The sequence below is a fragment of the Acyrthosiphon pisum genome, chromosome A1, assembly GCF_005508785.2.
Source record: "Acyrthosiphon pisum isolate AL4f chromosome A1, pea_aphid_22Mar2018_4r6ur, whole genome shotgun sequence".
NCBI classification, from domain to species: domain Eukaryota; kingdom Metazoa; phylum Arthropoda; class Insecta; order Hemiptera; family Aphididae; genus Acyrthosiphon; species Acyrthosiphon pisum.
This window is the reverse complement of record NC_042494.1, coordinates 153,573,534-153,597,199: the sequence shown is the minus strand read 5'-3', so window position 1 is coordinate 153,597,199 and position 23,666 is coordinate 153,573,534. Positions and strand designations below refer to the sequence as shown.

General features: G+C 30.2%; 2 protein-coding genes across 3 annotated transcripts in view; both read right to left on the bottom strand.

Annotated features, from left to right (window-relative positions):
- Positions 1-8,876, bottom strand: part of LOC100162738 (putative oxidoreductase GLYR1 homolog) — a 22,072-nt gene extending 13,196 nt beyond the window's left edge. Inside the window, exons 1-7 of one of the 2 annotated variants that reach the window (XM_016802323.1) lie at positions 8,691-8,876; positions 8,526-8,562; positions 7,721-7,800; positions 7,411-7,546; positions 7,247-7,339; positions 2,523-2,768; positions 2,284-2,457 (exon numbers count right to left, since the gene is read on the bottom strand). In XM_016802323.1, the coding sequence (XP_016657812.1) occupies positions 2,284-2,457; positions 2,523-2,768; positions 7,247-7,339; positions 7,411-7,546; positions 7,721-7,800; positions 8,526-8,562; positions 8,691-8,731 (807 nt within the window). In that variant the 5' untranslated portion in view covers positions 8,732-8,876. The remainder of the gene's footprint in view (positions 1-2,283; positions 2,458-2,522; positions 2,769-7,246; positions 7,340-7,410; positions 7,547-7,720; positions 7,801-8,525; positions 8,563-8,690) is intronic. The other variant, XM_008182226.2, reaches the window with a different exon arrangement.
- Positions 8,877-21,432: 12,556 nt separating this feature from the next.
- Positions 21,433-22,371, bottom strand: LOC107883024 (THAP domain-containing protein 1-like). The gene is made up of 4 exons (XM_016802321.2): positions 22,102-22,371; positions 21,799-21,994; positions 21,662-21,709; positions 21,433-21,544 (listed from the first exon to the last, which is right to left on the bottom strand). The coding sequence occupies exons 1-4, from the start codon at positions 22,170-22,172 to the stop codon at positions 21,536-21,538; spliced, it is 324 nt and encodes a 107-aa protein (XP_016657810.1). The 5' UTR covers positions 22,173-22,371; the 3' UTR covers positions 21,433-21,535.
- Between the last annotated feature and the right edge of the window lie 1,295 nt (positions 22,372-23,666).

Genomic DNA, 23,666 nt, shown 5'->3' with positions numbered 1-23,666 from the left:
TTAAAAAGAAAAATTTTTTATGAATTTCTAACTCGAAATAATTTGCAAATTTTCATGATTTTCCATATTTTGTCATTTTTGAACTTTAAATGCTTATAAAAAAAAAACTGTGACTAACGATTTTTAATATTTTTCATCTGCCTTTGAAACAATATACAAGGAGCCTTCTATTAAATTTTCAAGTTTTTTTATCCAACAAATAAAATTTTATTGATATTTTTAGAAAAAAAACTAAAAAAAAATGAAAAATGATAATGTTCGTAAAGAGCTCAAAATAAATCAAAATATTTTGAAAATGTTATGGTGTATAGAAAATGCTAAGATTAACATTCAGTCAAAATTTCATGTATCTACGGTCATTTTTTTTAAAGTTACACCAAAAACCAAATTCAATTTTGTGAAAAATCGATTTTGCGTAAAAATTCCCGTTTTTCCTTAATTTTTCTTTTGTTTTTCCCGGCGCTTTTGAAAACTACTGGGAAGTTTAAATTTTGACCTCCCCAATGCACCAACGATATTCACTTTCCAATCATACTTATCGTGTACACACAAAAAAATTTAAAAAAAAATAAAAAAAAAAAACACACATCATTGTAAAATCAATACATTCATCGTTCCACTCAGAATCTAAAATTAGCAAGTTGCTAAAAACAAGAAAACACTAAAAAAACTAAATAATTTTTCAAAATTAGTTTGAAGCTTAGAAGATAACTATTATTGAATAATATTATAATATAAATAATATACCTAATCATATAATAAAATATTTTTCTTTTTTTTTTGTCAAATTTGTTTTTATTTGTACAATCTGTATATAAAAAATTACAATAAGCACAATGGAGGGATATAATTATAGGTTATTGGTCATGGTTGGCTTGGTGAAGAAGCTAATTCAGTAATAGCACTTCATGAGATATAATAAAATATGCAAAATATTTTAAACATGTTTTTAGAGTTTTTATGATAAATAGTAAATAATACTCCACTCTACCAGACTACTGTTAAAATTAGGAGCAGAACCATAATAGTTTGAATTTAATTTAAAGATTTTAAGAAGGATGCAAATATCCAAAGAAGTGACTTAATTATACATCATATTTTATAATTGATGTCTACTCAATAAAAAAATATTGCAAATTATTAAAATGCAAATGTATTGTATTACTATTGCAAATGATTAAAATGCAAATGTTATGTATTACTGGCACCAATTTACTATGCCAACTCGAATAAAAAAAAAAAACTTTTTATTATTCAATGTTTTTGTAAATACTAATTTCAATTTAAAAAAAAATAGCATTTTAATTCTTAATTTTTAAGACATTTTGCATTTAACAGTATGAATACACAGGCCTTCATCGGACAGGAAGTGCGCTCTGAACTGTAGAACTGTGGTAATATTTTCAATCAAGAATGTATACGTATAGGGGCCCAGAGTGACGACACCTTATCAATACACCTGGTTGATGATATTATTGTGAATAAAGTAATTTATTTACCAATTTATGCACAACCTTGTTTTAAATTTTCTATCATTTTAAAAAATTTTAACGACAAAATCATTTTTAAATTTGATAAATTTTTTCAAGATTTGAACTTTAAATGCTTATAAAAAATATTCTGAAAATGAATTATGTTAATTGTTCTGCCTTAGTAACAATATATTAGGAGACTTAAATCACATTTTCAAGCTTTTTGAACAATCAAATACGATATTATTGATATTTATAGAAAAAAAATTGGAAACTGAAAATGTCGTAGACACCTCAAAACAAATATTTTGAATGTATAAACATTCAATCAACATTTGTATCTACGGTCTTAGTTTTAGAGTTATCCCAAAAACCCTAAATTGACTTTTCATAAAAATTCTAGTTTTCTTAATTTTTATTTTGTTTTTCACGGCGCTTTTGAAAACTAGTGGGAAATTTTAGATTCTGTGTGATTCTGATGATTGTATTGAATTTACAATAATGTTTATTTTATTTTATTATTTTGTCATCACCGTTTAGGGCTATAATACTGGTTCGATTTTCTTCAACAGTATCTTGTTTTTATGAGATAATTAGTGCATTCGGGAGGTTTCTAAATTTGAAATTCCCAAAAAATACAAAAGAAGCAAAATCAGTTCTTGACAAAATGGATGTTGGTTTTTAGTGTAACATTAAAACAAATGACCATAGATACATGAAATATTCTCTGGGTGTTTATTATCGCATTTTCCATACACTATTCAGGTAATATTAGTTTGTCTAATCATTGACAGTTAAATATATTTCTTACCTTGTCTGGACTTCTATTCCAAATGATCACATGATGCCCAGAATTTAATAGGTTTTTGACAATTCCTGATCCCATATTTCCCAAACCAAGGAATCCAAATTTCAAAGGAGATGGTGTAATATTCTTTGCCAATAAAGCCTTGGATATTGTTGTTATATCTAATGGGGGGAGTTCCTGAAATCATTTTAAACCTTTATAAGCCGAACAACAAACAAATAGACAGTTATTTTTATATTTACCGGAGTGGTTACTTCAGGTCTGTCTAATAGAGTATTATTCCTCCGAAGCGGACTTGTATGATTGTTCATTAACCCAAGATTTGTAAGTATATCTGTATTATTATCTTCAGATCCACCAGCTCTATTATTTAAACGGGGTTTTTTAGGTTTTTCTTTCTTAGGCCCATTAGAGGTAGATTCAACTGGTTTGGAATGCCTTTTCTTAGCTTTTTCAGGTAGTGGTGTTGATGCATTGCGTATGTTTGACTGAAAATAAATTGATAACTTAAGTTTTGTTCAACATGACAAAATTGCAATGTATTTTACTAAAATTTAGATCACATAGAACTAAAGCTTCTTTAGGATATAATGGAGAGTAAAAATATATATTGGTATCTGTTTTAAATTATATTTAAATCCTTTGAAAGGTGTGTGATATGTAGCGGTAATTGGCTGCAGTCACTTATATGTCATATAAAAACTTGTAATCTCCAATTAACCTTAAGACTGTTGAAAGCAAACCATTTTTTAGGGGTCGGATTTAGGCCAAATTCTATATCCAGCATGGGTGATGTGTGACTGTGTATAGTGACTGATCATTAGTGTGCGCGACATGTGTTCCCTGCACACTTTAGGGGCGTTGGATGCGATGATTTCCTATCTTTGTCTAACACACGTTGAACGTAAGAATAACGACTTAAGCGAATGACAAAAATTAAGGTACTTCTAGTTGTTCAATTCAAAAATTGAAAAGATGTTTCAGTTGGTATACAAGTTTACTTTGCATCGGTCGAAGTACTTTTTCAATTGTAGCAATATTTTAATGGGAATAAATATTTTAAATTTTTAATATTAAATATAGTAAAAATTATGCACTGACCGAAGCAAAGTAAACTTGTATACCAATTCAAACATCATTACATTTTTTTTAAATCGAACAACTAGAAGTACCTTAATTTCTGCCAGTCGCTTAGGTCGTTATTCCTATGTTCCACGTGTGTTAGACAAAGATAGCAAAACGCCGCATCCAACGTCCTTAAGATAAACTACGGCTAAAATACTTGGAAATCTGTAAAGTACATACTAGCAGTCACACATCAGTATATTTTGTGTTTAGACTAGAATAACTTAGAAATTTCACTCAAATTCAAGTATTTTAAGATGTACAAACAATTCGCAATTTTAAAATATTCATAACTCGCATCAAAAACGAAATATAATAAAAAGTCGATAAGATTGCCAAGATAATCTTACATTTAAATTGTATAAGAAGTTAATTCGCTCTAATTTTCAAGCTAATGGAGGTACACGTGTTCAGCTGCTGAGAGTACAATTTTCTAGGTTACGCGCTTATTAGACGGAGACAACAAATGTTGATGTCCTCTTAATACTTATTCCCCCCCAAAAAATGACTAAGATATATATAGAAATTGTCTAATCAATATTTTTTTAGGTTGATTCACACCCATTTAAGTATCTAAAATAATTTTAATAATGATATTCATATTGAATGAAAATAAATTATTATTTTACTTTTGAAACATTATTGAATGAATCAATGAATTTAAGATTTACAAATTTCCCACACTTTAGTATTGTAATTTAAAACATGTAGTCTTTACTTATTTATTTTATATTAGACTGACTGATATTAAGAAATTAGGTTTTTTTTTAAAGATAGATATACTATGAAATAGGCTTTCTTGTCGTATGAGTTCTACAACATAATAGTTGTTTATTATATATTTAAATAAATATAAAATTATATTATTATAAAATATTATACTTTGGAAGCATAATATGTATATTTAGCTGTATACCAAACATATTTTTTTTTTTATTTTTAGCTTCAGAATCCTCCACAAACTTTTTATCGTTTGAGTGTGTGTGCATCAAATACTATAATTTTAATCGAGTGGTAGAACGCATACATAACAAGAATCTCATAACCGCTAGTATATCACAATTTGTGGTAGAGCACATACGATAAGATAGCCTTCAAAATAGAATAAATAATATTTAATTCTTATAAGTATTAAAGGAGCACACAACACAAAAAATAAGTTTTTTTTTATTTGAAAGAATGTTCAATACTAAGGATAATGGTATAAGTTTTACGTGTCTACTCACATTATTCAATAAGTTATAAGTAATTGAAAAAAGACGAGTGACGTCATTGGGCCCTACTCATCGTAATTGCCTATCTTATATGTGTAAAAATCCCTCGCTTCTCACAACGATTTACCAACCCAAACATTTAATTTTTAAGCGGCGCTCGGCGTTCGTATAACGGGTCTGCCGACCGCCATGACGTGCCGTTTAACCAAAATGTCTCTTATAAGATTTTTAATATTTAAAAAACTAAACGTCATATTGAAATTCCGATTCTTGCGTCGTCTTAAATACATATAACCACACATTTATAAATAAATTAAATTTCAAAAATAAAATGTTTAGGTGGATAAATCGTTGTGAGAAGCAAGGAACTTTTACACGTATAAGATGGGCAATTACGAAGAGTAGGGGCCGATGATGTCACGAGGCTATTTTACATTTCTTAATATATCTTAAAATAATAATTTTTTTTATACCGGATTTTCACCAAATCATTTCATATTGCCATAGCTACAATAATTTAACATTTAAAAATAATTAAAATAGAATTTTTTTTGTGTTGTGTGCTCCTTTAAAGTTATAGTAGAAGTTTATAGAATTAAGATTATAATAATGATTATTTTTTCTGTTAAGAGGACACACACTCACTATTATGTTAAAAACACAAATGTTAGATTTAATATTATAGTGAATTGAACTACTATCAAAATTAGAGGGTATGAAAAAATAACCTATGTTCTTTACTTGTTTTTAATTAAGTTATGATAATTTTTCAATTTTAATACAGAATATTCATAACTTGCTTAAAAATTAAAATATCATAAAAAACCAAAAATTGAACACGGTTATGATTTTACTTTTAAATTTGATAATAGGTCAATTCACTCTAATACTAAATCTAACGACACCAAGTAAAATCTGCTGAAAGCAAATTTACTATGTTACGCATGGATCAGAGAAACAAATGATGCGCTCACATTCTCTAACTCTGTTACATCAATCAAAATCTAATAATGAATATGTGTGGTATTATAAGCAAGTTATGAAATGTAATAAAATACAGGATGAATCATTTATCATGAGAAATATTTTTTACTTAGTTTTCAGTTATTCAAAAACATTTTTGTTTGTTTGTTAATGATAATATGCATTTTTATTACCTTATTCCAAAACAAAATATTTTTTGGAGTATTTCAATAGTTATTTGTGACAAATTTTAGATAAGTAGCTCATGAATTGAAAGTACTTATAGTTTAGACTTGCAGAGGCAAGTGGTATACCAAAAAATGTTAGTCCACTACTTCGGCTAATCTAAACTATAAATACTTATAATTAATAAACTAACTAGCAGAAATTTAATTGTGATTGATCGAAATAATATTAAGTTTAAGAAATGAAATTGGAAATACATAAATGTAGTAAAAATCTTTAATAATTACGCAACTCATACATTTATATGAAAAAAATTATATCTATTCATTTTTTAATTTATCAAGAAAAATGTTTAAATCTTTTTATTTAAAAATTGTATAAATAGGTACATAATTTTTTTTAGATCATCCTTTGTATATAATTGTTTTTATTTGAGTTCCAAATCAACAATAATTTACAAAAATTAAATGTTTTTGTTTTACTAACATTATTTACAATTAAGTTATCCAAGAGATTAACTATTGTATTTTATTAATTATATTTTGAATAGAACCAATTAAAAATATAGTTCATAATATGTATAGTATGTTAGAAATGGTAAGAAATAAAGGCGGGATCATTAAAAAATGTATTAAGATATTTATATTTATGATAAATATTCACAACTTAAAAAAAAATTGATAATGATTATTATATTAATTATATGTATTATGTCAAATAAAATTTCATAATATATATTAAATTCCATACAATTGAAACAAATTTTTATGATACAGAGCACTCAATGTAAATGAGCAATATTGCTACACAAATGTATAGAACTTAGTCCTGATTATTGACAGGAACTATCGACAGGATGTGTTTCAATTACTTACATATCTAAATAACTAATTTATATTTTGTATTTTTACTTTTTTATAACCTTTGAGAGAAACATTGCTAGTTAATTGTTTGTCATCATTTTATTATTATATTTATCAAAATGTATGGGTATGAAAATTACTATTTAACTTAATTTAATTTTACATAAATATTACAAAAATGACTTTAGTACAATTCTTAATTGTTTTCTAGATTACAAGTTTTGAAATTTAAATCTCGTATGTTTATAAATTGTAATTTTTAATTTTATTAACTTTAAAAATGTTATAAATTTTTATTTAGGTCATATTTTATATTGTTAGGGCATTTTTATAGGTTTTTTAAGGCATTGGCATAAGTGTTCTAATAATAACAGTTGGTCATATACAATTTAATATTTGAATGATTGTATAGTCAGTCCAGCGAGAGAATGTGACGCGTGCCGACCAAAACTGGTTCCTCCACGCAACACCCTGCAATGATGAAACCGGTGGTATTGATAGCAAGGTGACGCGGGGGATGCGCAGAATCGGCAAGTTCTCTCGCTGGACAGAGTATAGCTATTTGTTTTTATGGATAATAGTAAACAATTATATAAATTGTTTTTTTATACTTACATTTACAGATCTCTCTGGTTGAAGGGCTGGAGTTTCGTTTTTAACTAAATTTTCAAATCTTGAATCAGCCTCAGATAATCCATTATTTACTCTCTAAATAAGTACACAATATTAATTAGAATAACAATAATAACAATAAAATAAATATAAACATAAATACTCACTTGTTCGGTGCCATTTTCTTCAATATGCTCTTCAATTGCCTTAACAGCATCTCGGAAATGTGTAGTCTTACAACTATAAGTCAATGTGTCTTTAAACTGAAAGTATGGTTTTAAACATCCGACTTCAATCCAGGCACTACACAAAAAAAATTGTCAAATAAGTTGTTTATAATTGAATGCAGGTACTTCTCTTTGTAATTAATACAATTCACCACAAAATGGGTTAGCACTTAAATATTCAATTAGAAATATTATCAAACAGTTAGGTAATTATAACTAATAATAAATATAATATACAATTTTAACTTACTAATTATTAGTTCCAAAGAAGAAAATACATTTGCAATTCTTTTTTGGTTTCTTCATGAGTTGTACAGTCGGCTCGCTCACCTAAAATTAACAAAATGTTTGTTTAATATCACTGCAAATGTATAAATAAAACAGAATAACTATAAGATCAAAAACTGAACGTGCTCAATGTCATCACACACTTGAACAGGAGAAAGCCGCACAACAGTAAAAAATTATAACTACATAACATTGTCAAACATTGGCATGTGCGGAATAGACCCTTTACTGGCCAGGGAGTGCTTGTGTGTACATTGTTCGGGAAGAAACTAAACAATTGAAAACATTAATTAATGTTTACCATTAGGTTGGTAATATTATGTTAGAATACTGGGCCGCATTTTTCTCAGTCCGACCCGACAATAAGAATAACATATTTAAATTACAACACGTACAACACAGCATGTGCGTAGAATAAATATGGTTGATATATGGTATAAACACGTCAGGGGACTATATTCGAGTCAAATCAATCACAGCCGATGCATAGCAAAATTGATCAGCAGGGGTCCGTACGGCCGGCAGTATACAAAAAATAAAACTACAATATAAACAAAGTGTATTTGTCAATGTGAGTGTTGACATTGGACAGTCAGTTATGATTTCTTAAAATATATAATATGCGCCCGACGCACCAAAACATATAAATCGACGAGCGTATAACAATGATAACAATAATGATTTGAGTGTGCAACACACATAATAAAAAAACATAATATTACTAAATACTAGATATTATTATTTACAGAGACGGAAAAAATACTCACGCGTCCTGGCCATGGCGGGAAACCCTTCATCTTGGCCCTGTGAACAGAAAAACGGACAACGGTCATTATCGACGCCGTAGCAGTAAATCGCGCTCTTTTTCATTTATTTTCGCAAATTTTACGAAACATCGTCCGCAAGTCGTGTGGCAGCTGCCAGATACTCACCAAACTAAATCGTTCAATTCGTAATTCCAATCGCCCGTCATTTTCAATTTTCGGAGATGGACGGCTGGTCGGCAGGAGAAAAAATTTTCAAATAATCAGGCACGCAGAGAGGATACTAGCGATATGACATCGGCGGGCGATGGTAGTCGAAAATAATGGCGGCTGCGGCGTGTCCGTGTTGTTGTGGTTTGACGGGGAAGAGGGGGACGCTCAGCCAACAGTCCCCCACCCGTTGTCCCGCGCGCACGAACGTTATCGTTGCCGCCAGTGCAGCCAACGTTATGGCCTCGGCGGCCGTTATTCGGACGCCGCGTCCTTTTCGCGGCAAAAACGTTGTGGCCCGCGCGTTAGCCCGCGCGCGCGCACAACAACGATACATTTGAAAACAACAACGGACGGCAAGTATTGCCACGGAATAGATTAAATTGCGCCACATGCGAACGCGGGTAACACCGCACACACGCGCGCCAACCTAATCGACTATAGTGGCGTCGTCGGTCGACGGCCGGATGATGATGATGATGATAATAATAATAATACTATTATCATCATTATTTTTTTTAATTTTATAATTTTTAACGCACGGTCTGGCGGACGACGGTCATCCATAGATAAAAGATGTCGCGGCGACCGACGTGTCGATGACAACAAATACCGTGATATAGTATGACAATATAGTAACAACGTCGTTTTCGTCGTCGTCAATCGTCAGTCGTCACGATATTAGGTATATTGTTATGATATTATTTATTGAAAAATACGATAAATGATAATCGTTGTCAGCGAATGTTGTGTTTATTGTTTCACCGGAGTAGGCGGACATAGTAGCCGCGCTTACGGACGGTCCCGCAATAATAGTGCGCGAACGTACGCCGAAAAAACACAGACGGAAGTATAATAATTATAATATATCCGTCGCTCACGACAATCGATGACGGCCGCGTTTGCCGTACCGAAACAATATTGTTGTTGTTGTTATTATGGTTACAATATAATAATATTTTGTTAGCCGCACACGTCGCCGGGCAGTTTTTTAAACTTTCTTCCCCGCGCAAAACGATGCTTTCGTAAAAATTCGTAATAATAATTTAAATAGCTCTGTTGAAATTATTACGGTACGCTTTTCACACTAAAATCATTTTTGGAATAACATTTTTCCTACGCCAATTTGTAATAATAATAAAAACAATTTAACTTTTACGACCCCCGCCGAGTGGAATTTTATCAGGCGAACTTGGTGGTTGGAATATATTTTAAATTTCGTGTGATTTGGTTTTAGTGAACACGTGTTGGATACGTCGTAGACAACCACCCACGGCTTCCCGTAAGAATCACATCCAACGATCCAAATGTTCCAAAATATGAATTAGGTACTTTCGAAACACGATAATATTTCGGTGCATATAGGTATATAGACAAAACTTTACTAAGACATGCTACACGCATATATAGGTAGGTACTATTGAATGTCGACAATTTTACAATCGTCTAGACTTGTATTTAAATCCGAATGCGTTTTTTGAAAAAAAGAGATTATTTTTTGTTTTTTTCGGAATTCAAATGTGTTTACGGCGACTACGCCCGACGCCGTATAATATGAAAAAATGCACTCAAATTTAGTTGGTATGGTTGGTACGATTAGATGATGAATACCTGCCGAACGACCATAGTTCGTGCTGCAGCCTATAGCTTACAAAATCTTTTAAGCCTAAATTATAACGGTTTTTGATTTTTTGAATATCGAATAACACGGCGGTCAGTGACGTGTATCATGCGCGTTATGCGCGAGTGTCGTTATAAAACTTCCGATGGCGCACGGCAAACACGGCGCGCGTTCGAGTCCGCAGGTGGTTGCAACATGTTTTGTTGTTTTTATGTTTCATAAGCTGCCGATTGACGGTTGAGTGTACCTTAGCAAACAAAATTTAAATCTATGGCCGAATAACCATTTTTATTTTCTACCAAAAAGAACAACCTTTGTCCAATAGGCAATAGATAATACATATCTTATTATTTATTACCCCTCCTGGCCGTCCGCGTCCGTAGTTATAATAGACTGCTTCCAATGACGTATACTTAACATATTATTGTATATAACTTGTTTATTGTGCTTGATAAAATTATTACTATGACCATGGCTTATTACTATGGCTCGTGCATATTTCTTAGGAAGCTGCTTTTAAAATCTAATTTGACACAAAGTTGTTTCATAAATCATAATATAATATTTATCTACAATATCTACATACACTAGAGTGCAAAATTAATATGGCACGTCTCATCAATTTTAGATTAATTTACATAATATTTAAAGATTGTATACACATTACTAAAATACTAACGAATATTTTGTTAAGAAATCAAAAAAAATAAAATAAAAATGATGTTTACCAAGCTCTTGTACCTATACCTATATTGAACCATTCTATAGGTACAATAAATTCGTAAAATATATATTTAGTGCTGATATTTAAAGTTTATTTAAACAATTACACTATGACACCTTATAGGCAACCCGACAGTCGGGCAGTTCACTTTAAATTTAGTTGTTTCTCTCTCTTATTTTTAAATAATAGAATTAAAAATAATATTTTATCGTTTTTAAGCGCATATGTTATAATAATATTCTTGAGCTTATGACATATGAAAATAATCATGCAAGTTTGCTTAACAATGCGTTCAATAATACTAATATATACTATATATACACTATTGTGTATATTGCACATTTATATCTTTGAGTAGGTAACTGGTAAGTACCTATTGTTGATGGATATTATGGTGGACGGTGGTAACGCAAGTAACGATCTTCTCGTTGAGTAAACAGGAAGTCAGAAAATAACATAATAACGTTTGGACATTTTCATTATTGCGTGTTGCGTGGTAGATATTATGATATGATTATTTGAGATAATTTATAATTTTCAAATTTTGATAATATTTATAATACTGTGAGAGTATTGTTTATTAATCCACTGTCATCATGTCATCAATATAGGTTAGTAATTATATCGGTTATTGACCATGTCGTGAAGTACTAACCTATAGGTACCTAATAATTTTAAGTCATAACGAGTTAAAAAAATCCAGTTACGTGTCCAAAAACGGTTTTTATTTATTCTACGTCACTAAAACCTGTGACGTAGAATAAAATTTGTTAAAATGGTTTAATTTAAATACATTTGTGGTTTATAAATGTCATCATATAAATCCAGCCCTAATATAGGTATAAAAAACCATAATTGAGCTTCACACATTTTATCTTAATATCAAAATTATTAAGAACCATACCTGTTGGCTGTTGACATATCTTAAAAATATAGACATGGCATTTTATAAATCTAAAATAAATGTATTCTTCATTCGATGTCAACTACACAAGTTTCGTGTTACCTACGTCTACTTGCGATTGCTGTAAAGACTTACATATTACTTCATTCCTTATTACCATTGACCATTGTATATAAACTGTTTTATTAATGGAAGCAAAACTCAAAAAATTAGATATTAAGTAAAAAAAACCATAATATTTTATAACGTTCCAAATTATTATCATCGTTTGACAAATAATAATTCTACGATTTGCAAACGAAGTGTTTTTCCTTCCGTTACCTATTTTTGTATGTATCATAGGAAACGAATTTATCATCGATTTACTAAATTTTTATAGGTACGTATATAGTTTAAATATATTATATGCATTATCAATTAGGGATTAGACTATTACAAACAATTATTGAAACTTTCGTAATATCTCCTAATTCCTATGGCAAAACGAAAGTGACATAAACTTTTACGTTGATACAATATTCGATTTAAAAAAGTTTTTGAGCGGTGATAGAGTCAATTTCTACTAGGTACTAATATACGGTAGGTAGTAAGTTAAATAATGATTTTCAATTTATATTCTATTAACACTCCATATTTTATTGTATGTTTTACGTTTTTTAAATTTATTAATCTCATTTATATACTATTTTGATTCATTCCATTGTAACAAGTATGTTTGATTTTTACACTGTGTCATATAGGCACCTCGGAAGACGGACAGTTCACTTTGAATAAAATTGTTTCTCTCTACTAGATACACACAATTTTAGTCCCTGCTTACCTATATATAGGCTATAATACTTCTTATATTTGATATTATCATGGCTCATAAATATTTGATGTTTCTGACTATATAGAATACCAAAATATCGTCGTTATCATGACACCCATATTGTATAAAGACATATAGCAGAAGGCTGAAGCGAATAAAGGTCACTGAACTTTTTCTGTCAGCGATGATAGTTGTTGTTGTCGGATATAGCGTCGGTCAACATTAACGAGATAGTAGCAGGTAGAGTTTTTACCTGTACATTTATCTTAATGTTTATCAATATTCAATAATTTAATACTATTGAGTTTACCACTTAGGCTGGGAACACACGGGCGTTATTTTACTGCGCGACATTTTTACCGCGCCGTAATTTTACGGCGCGTTTTGTTAAAATACATTTAAATGAATAGAGCACAACACACGAGTGTCGCGCCGTAAAAATATCGCGCGATATTTCGAAAACAACGCGTGCACCATGACTTTACCGCGCGCTAAAAATAACGCACGATAAGAAATTCCAGTCGAAATGCATAACAATGATTGGCGGAGAACACACACGCGGTAATAAAACGCGCGACCAATTATTATTTTAATTTAAATTTCGTCATTATCAAGTATCAACAGACAGTCAACATGTCGTCAGAGGAAGAGTCTGAAATCGACATCTCAAATTTGACATCTGAAATTGATGTAGAACAAAATAATAGTCAGTTAGACACAGAACTCGACATAGAACTTTTAATTTCGCTTGTTGAAAGTAGACCAATTTTATGGGACAAGACGTTGGATAAGTTTTCAGACCGCAATAAAAAAAGAAAAGCTTGGAGGGAAGTGTTTGGATTGACAAATCCAGGATTTGAAAAACTTGAAATTAAGGACCAAAAATTGATAGGTATGTAATATACTCTATTAATAATATAATTAACAGACTTGGGTAGTATTCAGAATATTTTTTATATATTACTTTTTTTTCAAAGTATTTAAGTATTTGCAGTATTTTGAATACTTTTTACAAATATTATAACTACAGTATTTCGAATGATTACTTTTTTCAACGTCCAATTACATTTTCTAAATTATTATTATTATGGCACAATGTATCCTACAGATCAATTTCAACAGTCGCAGTATGAACAATTTCCAAATTATTATCGTTTTCATCATGGTACAACCCAAAGAACTACTTCGCCTGCTATGTCACAGATGATGTCGAATAGCAGTTCAATCTCGACATTGCCACCTCAAGTTCCGTTGAATCAATATGAGCCAAATTTAAATGAATATACATTAAACAATTCTACATTTATTTAATTATTATAATATTTTACAATAAATTAAAAAAAAAAATGCTGTAAGTGAGTAAACTATATATATATATTTCATATATTTTTTTTTAAATTAAAAAAGTTTGTTTTTTGGTTTCAGTATCTATAGCTAAGATAAAATATCTATTATTAACAATAATTAAAAATAAATAAATTAATTTCCTGATTTTTATTATATGATGCTTACCTTAATGTTACTGCTAACTTTTCAGCTGGAGTAATACTTTTTCTCATGTTAGTATCGATTCCTAAAAGTCGTGTTCCTAGATACATTGTTAATAGTTCATCAAATGCCGATACGCTCATCCGGAAATAGTTAAAAAACTTCACTGGATCTTTTCTGATATTTTCAAAAAGTAAATTAAACGCACCTTCAGAAGGACGTGTACTATTTAAAGGATGTACCCACATCTTTCTATTAATTTTTTTTTTTATTTTTAATAAAAAGTTGGTAACCCAAAAACAAAATAATATTTTCATCTGCCATGATGGTGTTGTCTAGTTGAAACATGGACACATACTAAATAGTTTATGTATGTTACATGAAATAGTTTATCGTGAATATCGTTAAAACGTGCCGTAAATAAACGCTTGTGTGTTGTTATGAATTAAAACGCGCGGTAAGTTTTGTTTACGCGGTAAAAATGTCGCGCGGTAAAATAAGGCCCGTGTGTTCCCAGCCTAATACTGCCAAACACGACATACGCATTGATGATTTAACGATGGCAGTTGATGGTATCGCTGTCGCTATTGCGACTTACGCGATCAATTAAAGCTATACTTAGTGAATGATTATAGTAGAGTGTAGACTGTAGACAATCCAACGTTTCCCAACCGGTGTGCCTCAATGATAATAAAAAACGTTTTTCGTAAAAATATTTTAAAATATTTATTGGTTTTCAATTATATGACGTGGCTCCCTTCGATAACTCTCGCGACGCCCCTGAGAGCCGCGACGTACAGTTTGAATACCTCTGATCTATATGTTGTAGCCACTGCCATTTCGTGAAATCTATCATGAATCCATAGGCGTGATCAGACTTCATCGGCAGGGGCAGCCTAGCTAATAACCGACGCTACCTTATAAGTGAACTGAAAAAATCCCTATACACCCAAAGCCGAATTTTTTTAAGCCTCCCCCTTCCACAATTCAATATTTATAGAATTAAAAAAAGTCTATAATAATCTATAGTAACTTCAGAAATATTATTTATCTACAGCCTTGGATTACACCGCCTAGCTACAAATCAAAAATAATGCAACAATAATATCAATAATACTTAGATGCGTACCGTACCGTCGTCGTCTGTCTGAAGTCTTTATAGTAGGTTTTCCTGATTTCGGAAGTCAGGAAATCAATATTTGTAAGTAAATGATTATTATAACGATACCCACAAAAAAATTAAGTTTTAAAAAATAAATAAATGTTGTAACCCTTCTGACTTAAAACTCGGTTGACGGCACCTTTTAAAATTGCAGGGGGCAGCCCAGGCACCCTAGGCTGCCACCGTAGACACGCCTATGATAATTCATGAAAAGTGGTCGATTCATGAAATGAAAACGACTTTTTCACACTTCTCGAAATAAAAAAAAATTTAACTTTGTGGATTGAACGTTTTACAATAAAAATACAATACAATGAACAATTTTTTTTCATAGATAATAATGTAAATTTTAATATTATATAAACTTACACAGTAATTCATAAATATATAATATAAAAAATAGAACATAATATACATACTTGTTTAAAAAAAAAAAACGAAAAAAAGTACATTCGTGACCTCAGTTGGCTCACTTCGAGACTATACCGCAGCTTCCTGCGCCGCCGGCGCTGCGACCACGTAGTCTCGTATTGCTTCAACTTGTCCAGTTTTGTACCCATCGTTCAAAGCATCGCCGCATGGAAACTGTGCTGCATAATATAGAAGTCCTCAATCGTTTGGCTTGGGTGGCGAGTGGGAGATCGTCGCCTGGGTCTGGCGAAAATTTGGTCTGCTTCAATTAATTTGGGCTGATAAATTATAAATATTTTATTATTAGCCCAAAATTGGACAACTGCACTCAATAACATGTTGACGTGTTAAAGTTATAATATTTTGGTAACAAGTTAATACGTTATAATATAAGTATACGTCTTATACAAGAGCTAGGTTATCAAAAAATTCAGAAACCCTTTAATTACAGTGTCATGTTTGTATATTTTTAAACCTATATATATATAGCAATAACAGATAATACTGCTGTACATATTTTTTTGGGTAAAATATTATTTAATCTGCTCATTAATTTTATCATAGTATATACCTAATTTATCAGTCATAATATTAGTCTAATATCCGTTTCCAAGTTTTTTTAACTCTCTTTACAATACTCCTCAAATATATATTAATAGAAAATTCAAAATACAAAAATCATATGTATAATATGTCAACTCAAACAATAATGTGCAGTACTGTGCATATAGGTACTATAGTATAAATGATATTCTATTTAGAATAAAAACATCGTGAAAAAAACTCTAGATTAAAAACTAATCCATTTTCAAAATACATATATTATATATTATATTATATATTATATAGGTATTTATAAATTATACTTTGAAATTTAAACAAGACAGTTCAAATATACCTATATATTACCTACATGTATAATATTATAGTACTATACTACTATATTACTATACAAATTATTACTACCACCATGATGCACCTTTTATAACTGTACATTTAATATATTATACAAGTTTATACATATTATATAATATGTATTAATATACGCACTAAAATGATCCGAGAATGCTAAAAAATGCAAATTAAAAGTTTCCTTTTAAGTTACCTTTTAAGTACATCTGTTAGTTGTTATACAGTATTACATGAAACGTATTATATACTTGGAATCAATACACTTTGCGTTTAAATCTAGGCCCTATTATATAGTCGTAAGAATGTAAGATATTATATTTTAAATTGTTACATTATAATTTTTATTATAATTAATATTTAATAATCGATATGCTACTGTAATTTGTATAATTCAAGTTATTGAACATGGTAACTATAGTTACTACACTATAATATACAACCAACATTTCCCAGCAACAATTATATTTTACACGCACGTCTTAATGGCCGATGGCGAAAATAATTTAAGTAATATTGCTGTTTATGCCGTTTATAACGTTTCATCGGTTTCAGAACAGAAAAAATTTCAATAATCACGAATAATATTATATTCTATGTAGAATCATTAGAATTCATGTAAAGATCTTCATATTATTATATTATTAACGATGTATGTTGTTCCTTCGTCCTACATATATGCTACCTACCTACCTAACCTACCAAAGTGATTTTACCATGGCCGGCCTTGGAATTTTCAACAAATGGGGATGAAAAAAAAATATCTTCAATGCCAAAGGAATCGCATGGGTAGCAGCTGCCTACCCTGCACACACAATACATTGTTGAAACACGTTCGTGCCCTTTCCTGATTGGCCGACAAGTACATTAAGTTGATGCAATAAAAACGAATATGGTGACATACCTACTCAAATAGTCGAATTCCTCGCCAAATTAATTTTGAACTCTATGAAGGTAAAAACATCGACTCATATAATTTTACACAGCAGGTTATACAATTATACGATAGGAATAATACGTATATTATAATATTTATTTATGTACTTATATATATTATATGTAGCAATTTACAAGCAAATTAACGTAAAATGTTAATTTGTGCGTGTAATAATTTAAAAAAGTAGTAAAACGTCCTTTGGTATATTAGGTTTTTATAAAATTAGTGTATATTAGATTTTTTACCGGGCTTTAATTACATCGACAATTGGACTTTTTTTCACCGCACTTTTCCGTACTTAAGTATAAAACATGTTTGATACTTTATATAGGTTCGATGTTAAGTCAAATAAGCACTAAATGTATAGTATTATATGAGTAAAAATTAATTCATTAATGTACTATATATAGGTGCAATTGACAATAAGTGTTACTGTGTAAGGTACTTTAATCTATATACTTACACCTACCTATAGAAATAGCTAAGTCCAACCTAATAATTTATTTAATTGTTGGATTGTAATATTTCGTACTATTGGTCACTATTTATACCTACTTAAAATTTATTGTAGACTAACTGTATCTTTATTGCTTCAGTTACGCTGCTCATACACTGTCCATTAAATGCCTATAACTTTTTTTCAACTGTATATATATTGTAAGAATTTTGGTCAACACACCAAGCTTAAATTATAGCCCTTTATTATAAACCATAATATATTTACATCTGAACATCTCCGCCCTAAGGTAAACGGACCTTTCGTCCTTGTAAATTATTAGATAAGATAGGACATATTTTGGCTTCCTATAGGAATCCCGGAAAAAAAATCCCCGACCCTAGGAAAAAAAATCCCCAGACTACAATATTACTCACAACCACATGCAAATGGTTGAACAAATATTTTTTAAACGTTAATAATTAGTATCTATAATTAATATTTAATTACAAATACGTATATTATATTATATTATATTATAATTTATATTGTTAAAAAATATTATATATTATAATTTATAAATAATATTTTGTTTTCAATTACGATAATATATTACGTGTAATTCAAATTAACTAACTTAACAACTTCACAAATAGGTATAGCATATAAAAATATTTCGAATGATCGATACGTCAAATAATACAGTTAAAAATATACTATACAAAAATATTATTCAAAATATAGATAATAATAATAATATAAATAAATAACTATAAATAATTTTCGAAAAATTAACAATGAAATTTTATATTACTATAATAATACCCATTATGTTGGTATAATTCAATAAAAATTAAATCCTCGAAATAAAATATTACGTTTTCAAAACTTAAAATGTTATATATTATGATTGTTCTGTGTCACCTACTCACAGTAAAAAATAACATATAAATATATTTAGTAGGTATGCAACAATATTATATGAAATATAGGTGGTAATTATAATATTAATGATAGACACTACAAAAAAAATTGTAATTAACGTTCAAAAAAAATTTATTCAACCATTTGCATGTGGTTGTGAGTAATATTGTAGTCTGGGGATTTTTTTTCCGATTATCTCCTATAGTATAGTTATAACTTAAGACGTTATTTAGCCATAGTTTACATAATATATATTATTTAGACATTCAATTTGACTAATCAAAATTATATTGAGGAAGTGAATTTAAATTTAATAATCATACTAATATTTTATATTTTTGTAAAAAAATCTGATTTTTATGTAAATAATGCATTTGCATTATACCTAAATGTACTGATTTCTTAATTCATTTATTTATATTATTATTTTATTATGTTGTTTTTGATATTATTATTGTTGTAGTTGTTGCCAGTGTTGGCGGCCGGGGATAGTTCGGGTGCCAAGTTGATGGATCTTTAGCCGTTATGTAAGTTGCCCAGGGTGTACCACGAGGAGGACAGGGGTTAAAGTGGGAAAAAAATCCAAAAGGGGACTAATGTATCCATATAGTTTTCAGCGTTCTATATATATAATTTTATGTACAATGTCTAAAATTCTAATTTGTTAAAGGGGACGCTTTTTAACCGCCGTCAGAGGTAGGGGGTTTAAATCCTCCTGTGTCTCCCCCTTATTTTAACCCCTGAAGGAGGAGATCTATCATTAGATCCCAAAATAGACACTCGACTAAACGCAACGATGAGGACAATTTTCGTCCTTTATAACCTAACCTATATAATATATATACCTAAGTCCCATATTTTCAATAATAAATAATAAAAAATAAAATATTTATTAATTATGTTAATTTTATAAATTCATCTATTTATCCGTTTTTTTTAGTGAAGTTTATGAACCACCAGGGCCGTTCCTAGGGGGGTGCGAGAGGTGCGTGTGCACCGGGCGCCATTGACCACGGGGTGCCAAAATCATTTTTATAATCTAAGTAATATTACTGAAAATTCGCCATATTATAATTCACATATTTATTTCACGTCGAACATCACTATCTCGACCAGAGGCGGACTTACCATTTTTCCGTCCCTAGGCATTACAACACTAGCGCCCCGTACATTGGCGTGCTCCCAGGGGGGGGGGGGGGGAGTAATGTTCCATGAACTAAAACAAAACTATAAAAATTGTATTCCGGTATTTTTATATTTATACATATTAACTAAACAAATAAATATTAATACAATTTTGCATAGGTACAATTGTACACTTGTACAATAATTAAATCATTTTGCGCCTTGATTTATCTGTGCACTCTAGTCTCTATAATCGTAATCGATCAGCAAATTTCTGAGCAGTATGCAGCATGCGCTATACAGGAGATGGTCGATACTCGATAGTGCCAGCGTCGCGCGTCGTCGCAATATTAATTATTATTAATTACTTTATCAAGACACCTGATCTCCAGAATTAATTCCAGTATTCTAATATTGTGGTGCCGGGTGCGGGGTGAGGTGGGTCATTCCATTAAGGACTGTGCGAGCTGTCCCCCCACCTAGCTAGTAGAGCGGCTATATATTTTAATGTAGTAATGTACCCGGCGGCCCGAGGCAGTATATTTGACCGCCTTGGCTGGCGTTTTGCGCATGCGCCATTCACAATATTATTGTACGTGTTTACGCCGCACACCCGTATACCATCTTCCATGCATTAACATACGCAACGCCGGCAACTGCCTCGTCGAGTGTCGATGTCGAACCTCTAGCGCTGGTCGCAGGATTAAACTCAAACGGCAAGGACTTGCCGCAAGGTTATTATAGCTTATAAATTAAACGCTGTGTGCACGAACTAAGATACTATCTTAGTTCGTGGCTGTATGTCTCTGAGAGACCCGACTATAGAGTAATAATATAAAGAGATGAACTTACTAACATATACTTGCACAGTACAAAAAGTGAAGCAATTAAAAGGACAAAAACCAGTATGACCACATGAAGGAAAAACATTATTTATTAATATGTGGTTGGTAGGAACACTTATAAAATATTTGCAATTTATTTTGTTTTAAAATAATAATAATAATTAATAAATTAAAGACAAATTAAATATATTAAGCAATAACGTTTATTTAATTTTAAATAAAAGTAAGTAACAAAAAATAAAATACAGATTATAGTAAAAAAAAAAAAATAATTGAATTCAAAAAACTAATCTTAAATATATAATACGTTCACATATTAATAATTATACTTATTAATATTACAAAATTATGTTATAATTTGCATAATATTATTATATTAATGTATTAACATATTATACAAGGTGATTCTTTTATTGTAAACTCAACCTATTAGAATTAGGGAAAATGTGAAAATTTCAATTTATACTTCTCTTTCACATGCATTTCACCGTACTTTTAATTTATCCTTAATATATCTAAAAATAAAAATGAATAACTTTTTTTAATAAAATGAACATTTAGGTAAAACTTATATTTAATATTTAAAACTGTAGCAATTAATAAAGCATTAAATAATATTAACAAATACATACACTGTGATTTGTCAATTGTTTCAAGACTTCAGGAACAGCTTTTTTAGCCTAGTATGAATAAAAATACAGTTAAAAATATGTAATTTAATTATTAAATATAGGAAAAGACAAATTTAATTTTAAAAAACTCAGCTTACATATTTTAAACGGTTAACAACAATTGAGGGAACAGCATTCTCATGTAATGTTTTGTTCCTGAGATACTTCATAAAATCATCAGGTTTAAAATGTTCAGAACAAATAGCTGATGTCAATTTCATTGTTGAAATATCTTTACCGCATTCTTTGAAAAATTCTAACCACTGCTCACGAATACCATCTTTTTTGGAAATTCTAAAAATAAAATGAATTATACTTAGTTATTAATAGGGATTAAATATTGGAGAATTATTAATATATAATTATGAGCTAAAGAGATGCATATATGAAAACCGACGTACCGATGAAAGCTAATGTTTCCTTTCTTCGATTCAGCATTTCTCGTACGTGAACAAATAAAACAACTCGGCATTATGGTAAGACCAAATTAAGCAAACAAATAAACACGTTATTTAAAATGAAAAAATTTTCAAAATAAAACCACTAAGACACGTTAAAAAACAATGATCGACAATCGTTGTCAATGTTGTTGTTGTCATAACTTCAAATAATATTTTCTTAGATCATATACAATAGATAGAGTCATACGAACAATTTATGAAGCCAACATAACTGTTGGACCTCAGTGATATGCGCATGCGCTTGGTCTCTTATCATTAATGTTTGGCGCAAAGTGCTGCAGACGCGCAGTTAAGATAAACAGTCGCGCAAGCGCAGATGTCACAGGTCCTATAGTTCCTATAGTTATGTTGGCTTCAACCCATTTTATACGCGTAATATGCTATGACTCCATCCATTGTATATGATCTAAGAATATTTTATTGTTTTTTTAATTTTGTTATCAGTTATCATGAATATAAAAGCACGATAATATATTGTAATGTTTTTTTTTTCAAACTGGAAACACTGTATTTTGTCTTTCTGATTGCTTCGTATTGCAACGGTTATTAAATAGCGTCCCCCTGGACCCGACCATCCGGGTATTGATAAGAGACCCGACCATCCGGGTACATATTGCGCATGCGCCGGGACTTGATATATTATATATTAACTTTTAAAAGTATTTTTGACTGAACATCCCCCGATTTGCTATGCAACACCTCCCCAAGTGGGTCACAGGGTTAAGAAAATTGCATTTTTTTTGTTGTACTGAGTCACCGAGCGGGGTCACTCGCAGACCGCAGTGGTTAAAGTGGGAAAAATTTTGAGGGGGGACTAAAGTCACCAAAAATTGAGGAGCGTTCCCGAGTTCTTCCAAAGTCTATATCTAACCAAACTTTTTTAAGAAACCCACTATCCACTAGGTATAATTTGTTTCTTTCATATACCTTTGTAATTTGTTCATAAAAAGTTGATGTTAATAGTATGTAAAACAGTGTTTGGCAAGTTCCTTAAAAATAGGAATTCGTTCCGTTCCTTGTTCCTTAAAAAAAAAAGAATTCGTTCCTTTGGAAAATGAACGAGTTCCTTTTTTAGTTCCAAATAAAATAAAAATTCTTACTTAATCATTAATGTTTTTTTTTTTCATATGCATACCTACTTCTTTAGTTTTTAATTCTAATATAATATACAAGTACCTACGTTCATATTTGATAATTCTTTTTTGAGGTTTTCTTTAAAATTAAATTGTTGGCCAACGTATATCGATTGTATAACGTCGATAGTCGATAACGATCACTAACTAGCAAAATATATTAAACACTATAAAAAAAAAAATATCTTAATTTCAATTATTTACAGACATACTTATCTGTATAAATTATTGGAACTAGAAAGGAACGAACAATTTTGTTATTTTTCCTTGAAAAAAAGAACTAGTTCATTTTCTCGTTCTTTTTTTATAAAAAGGAATTCGTTCATCGTGCCGTTCCTTAAAAAGGAATTTGTTCCAGGATCCGTTTCTTTT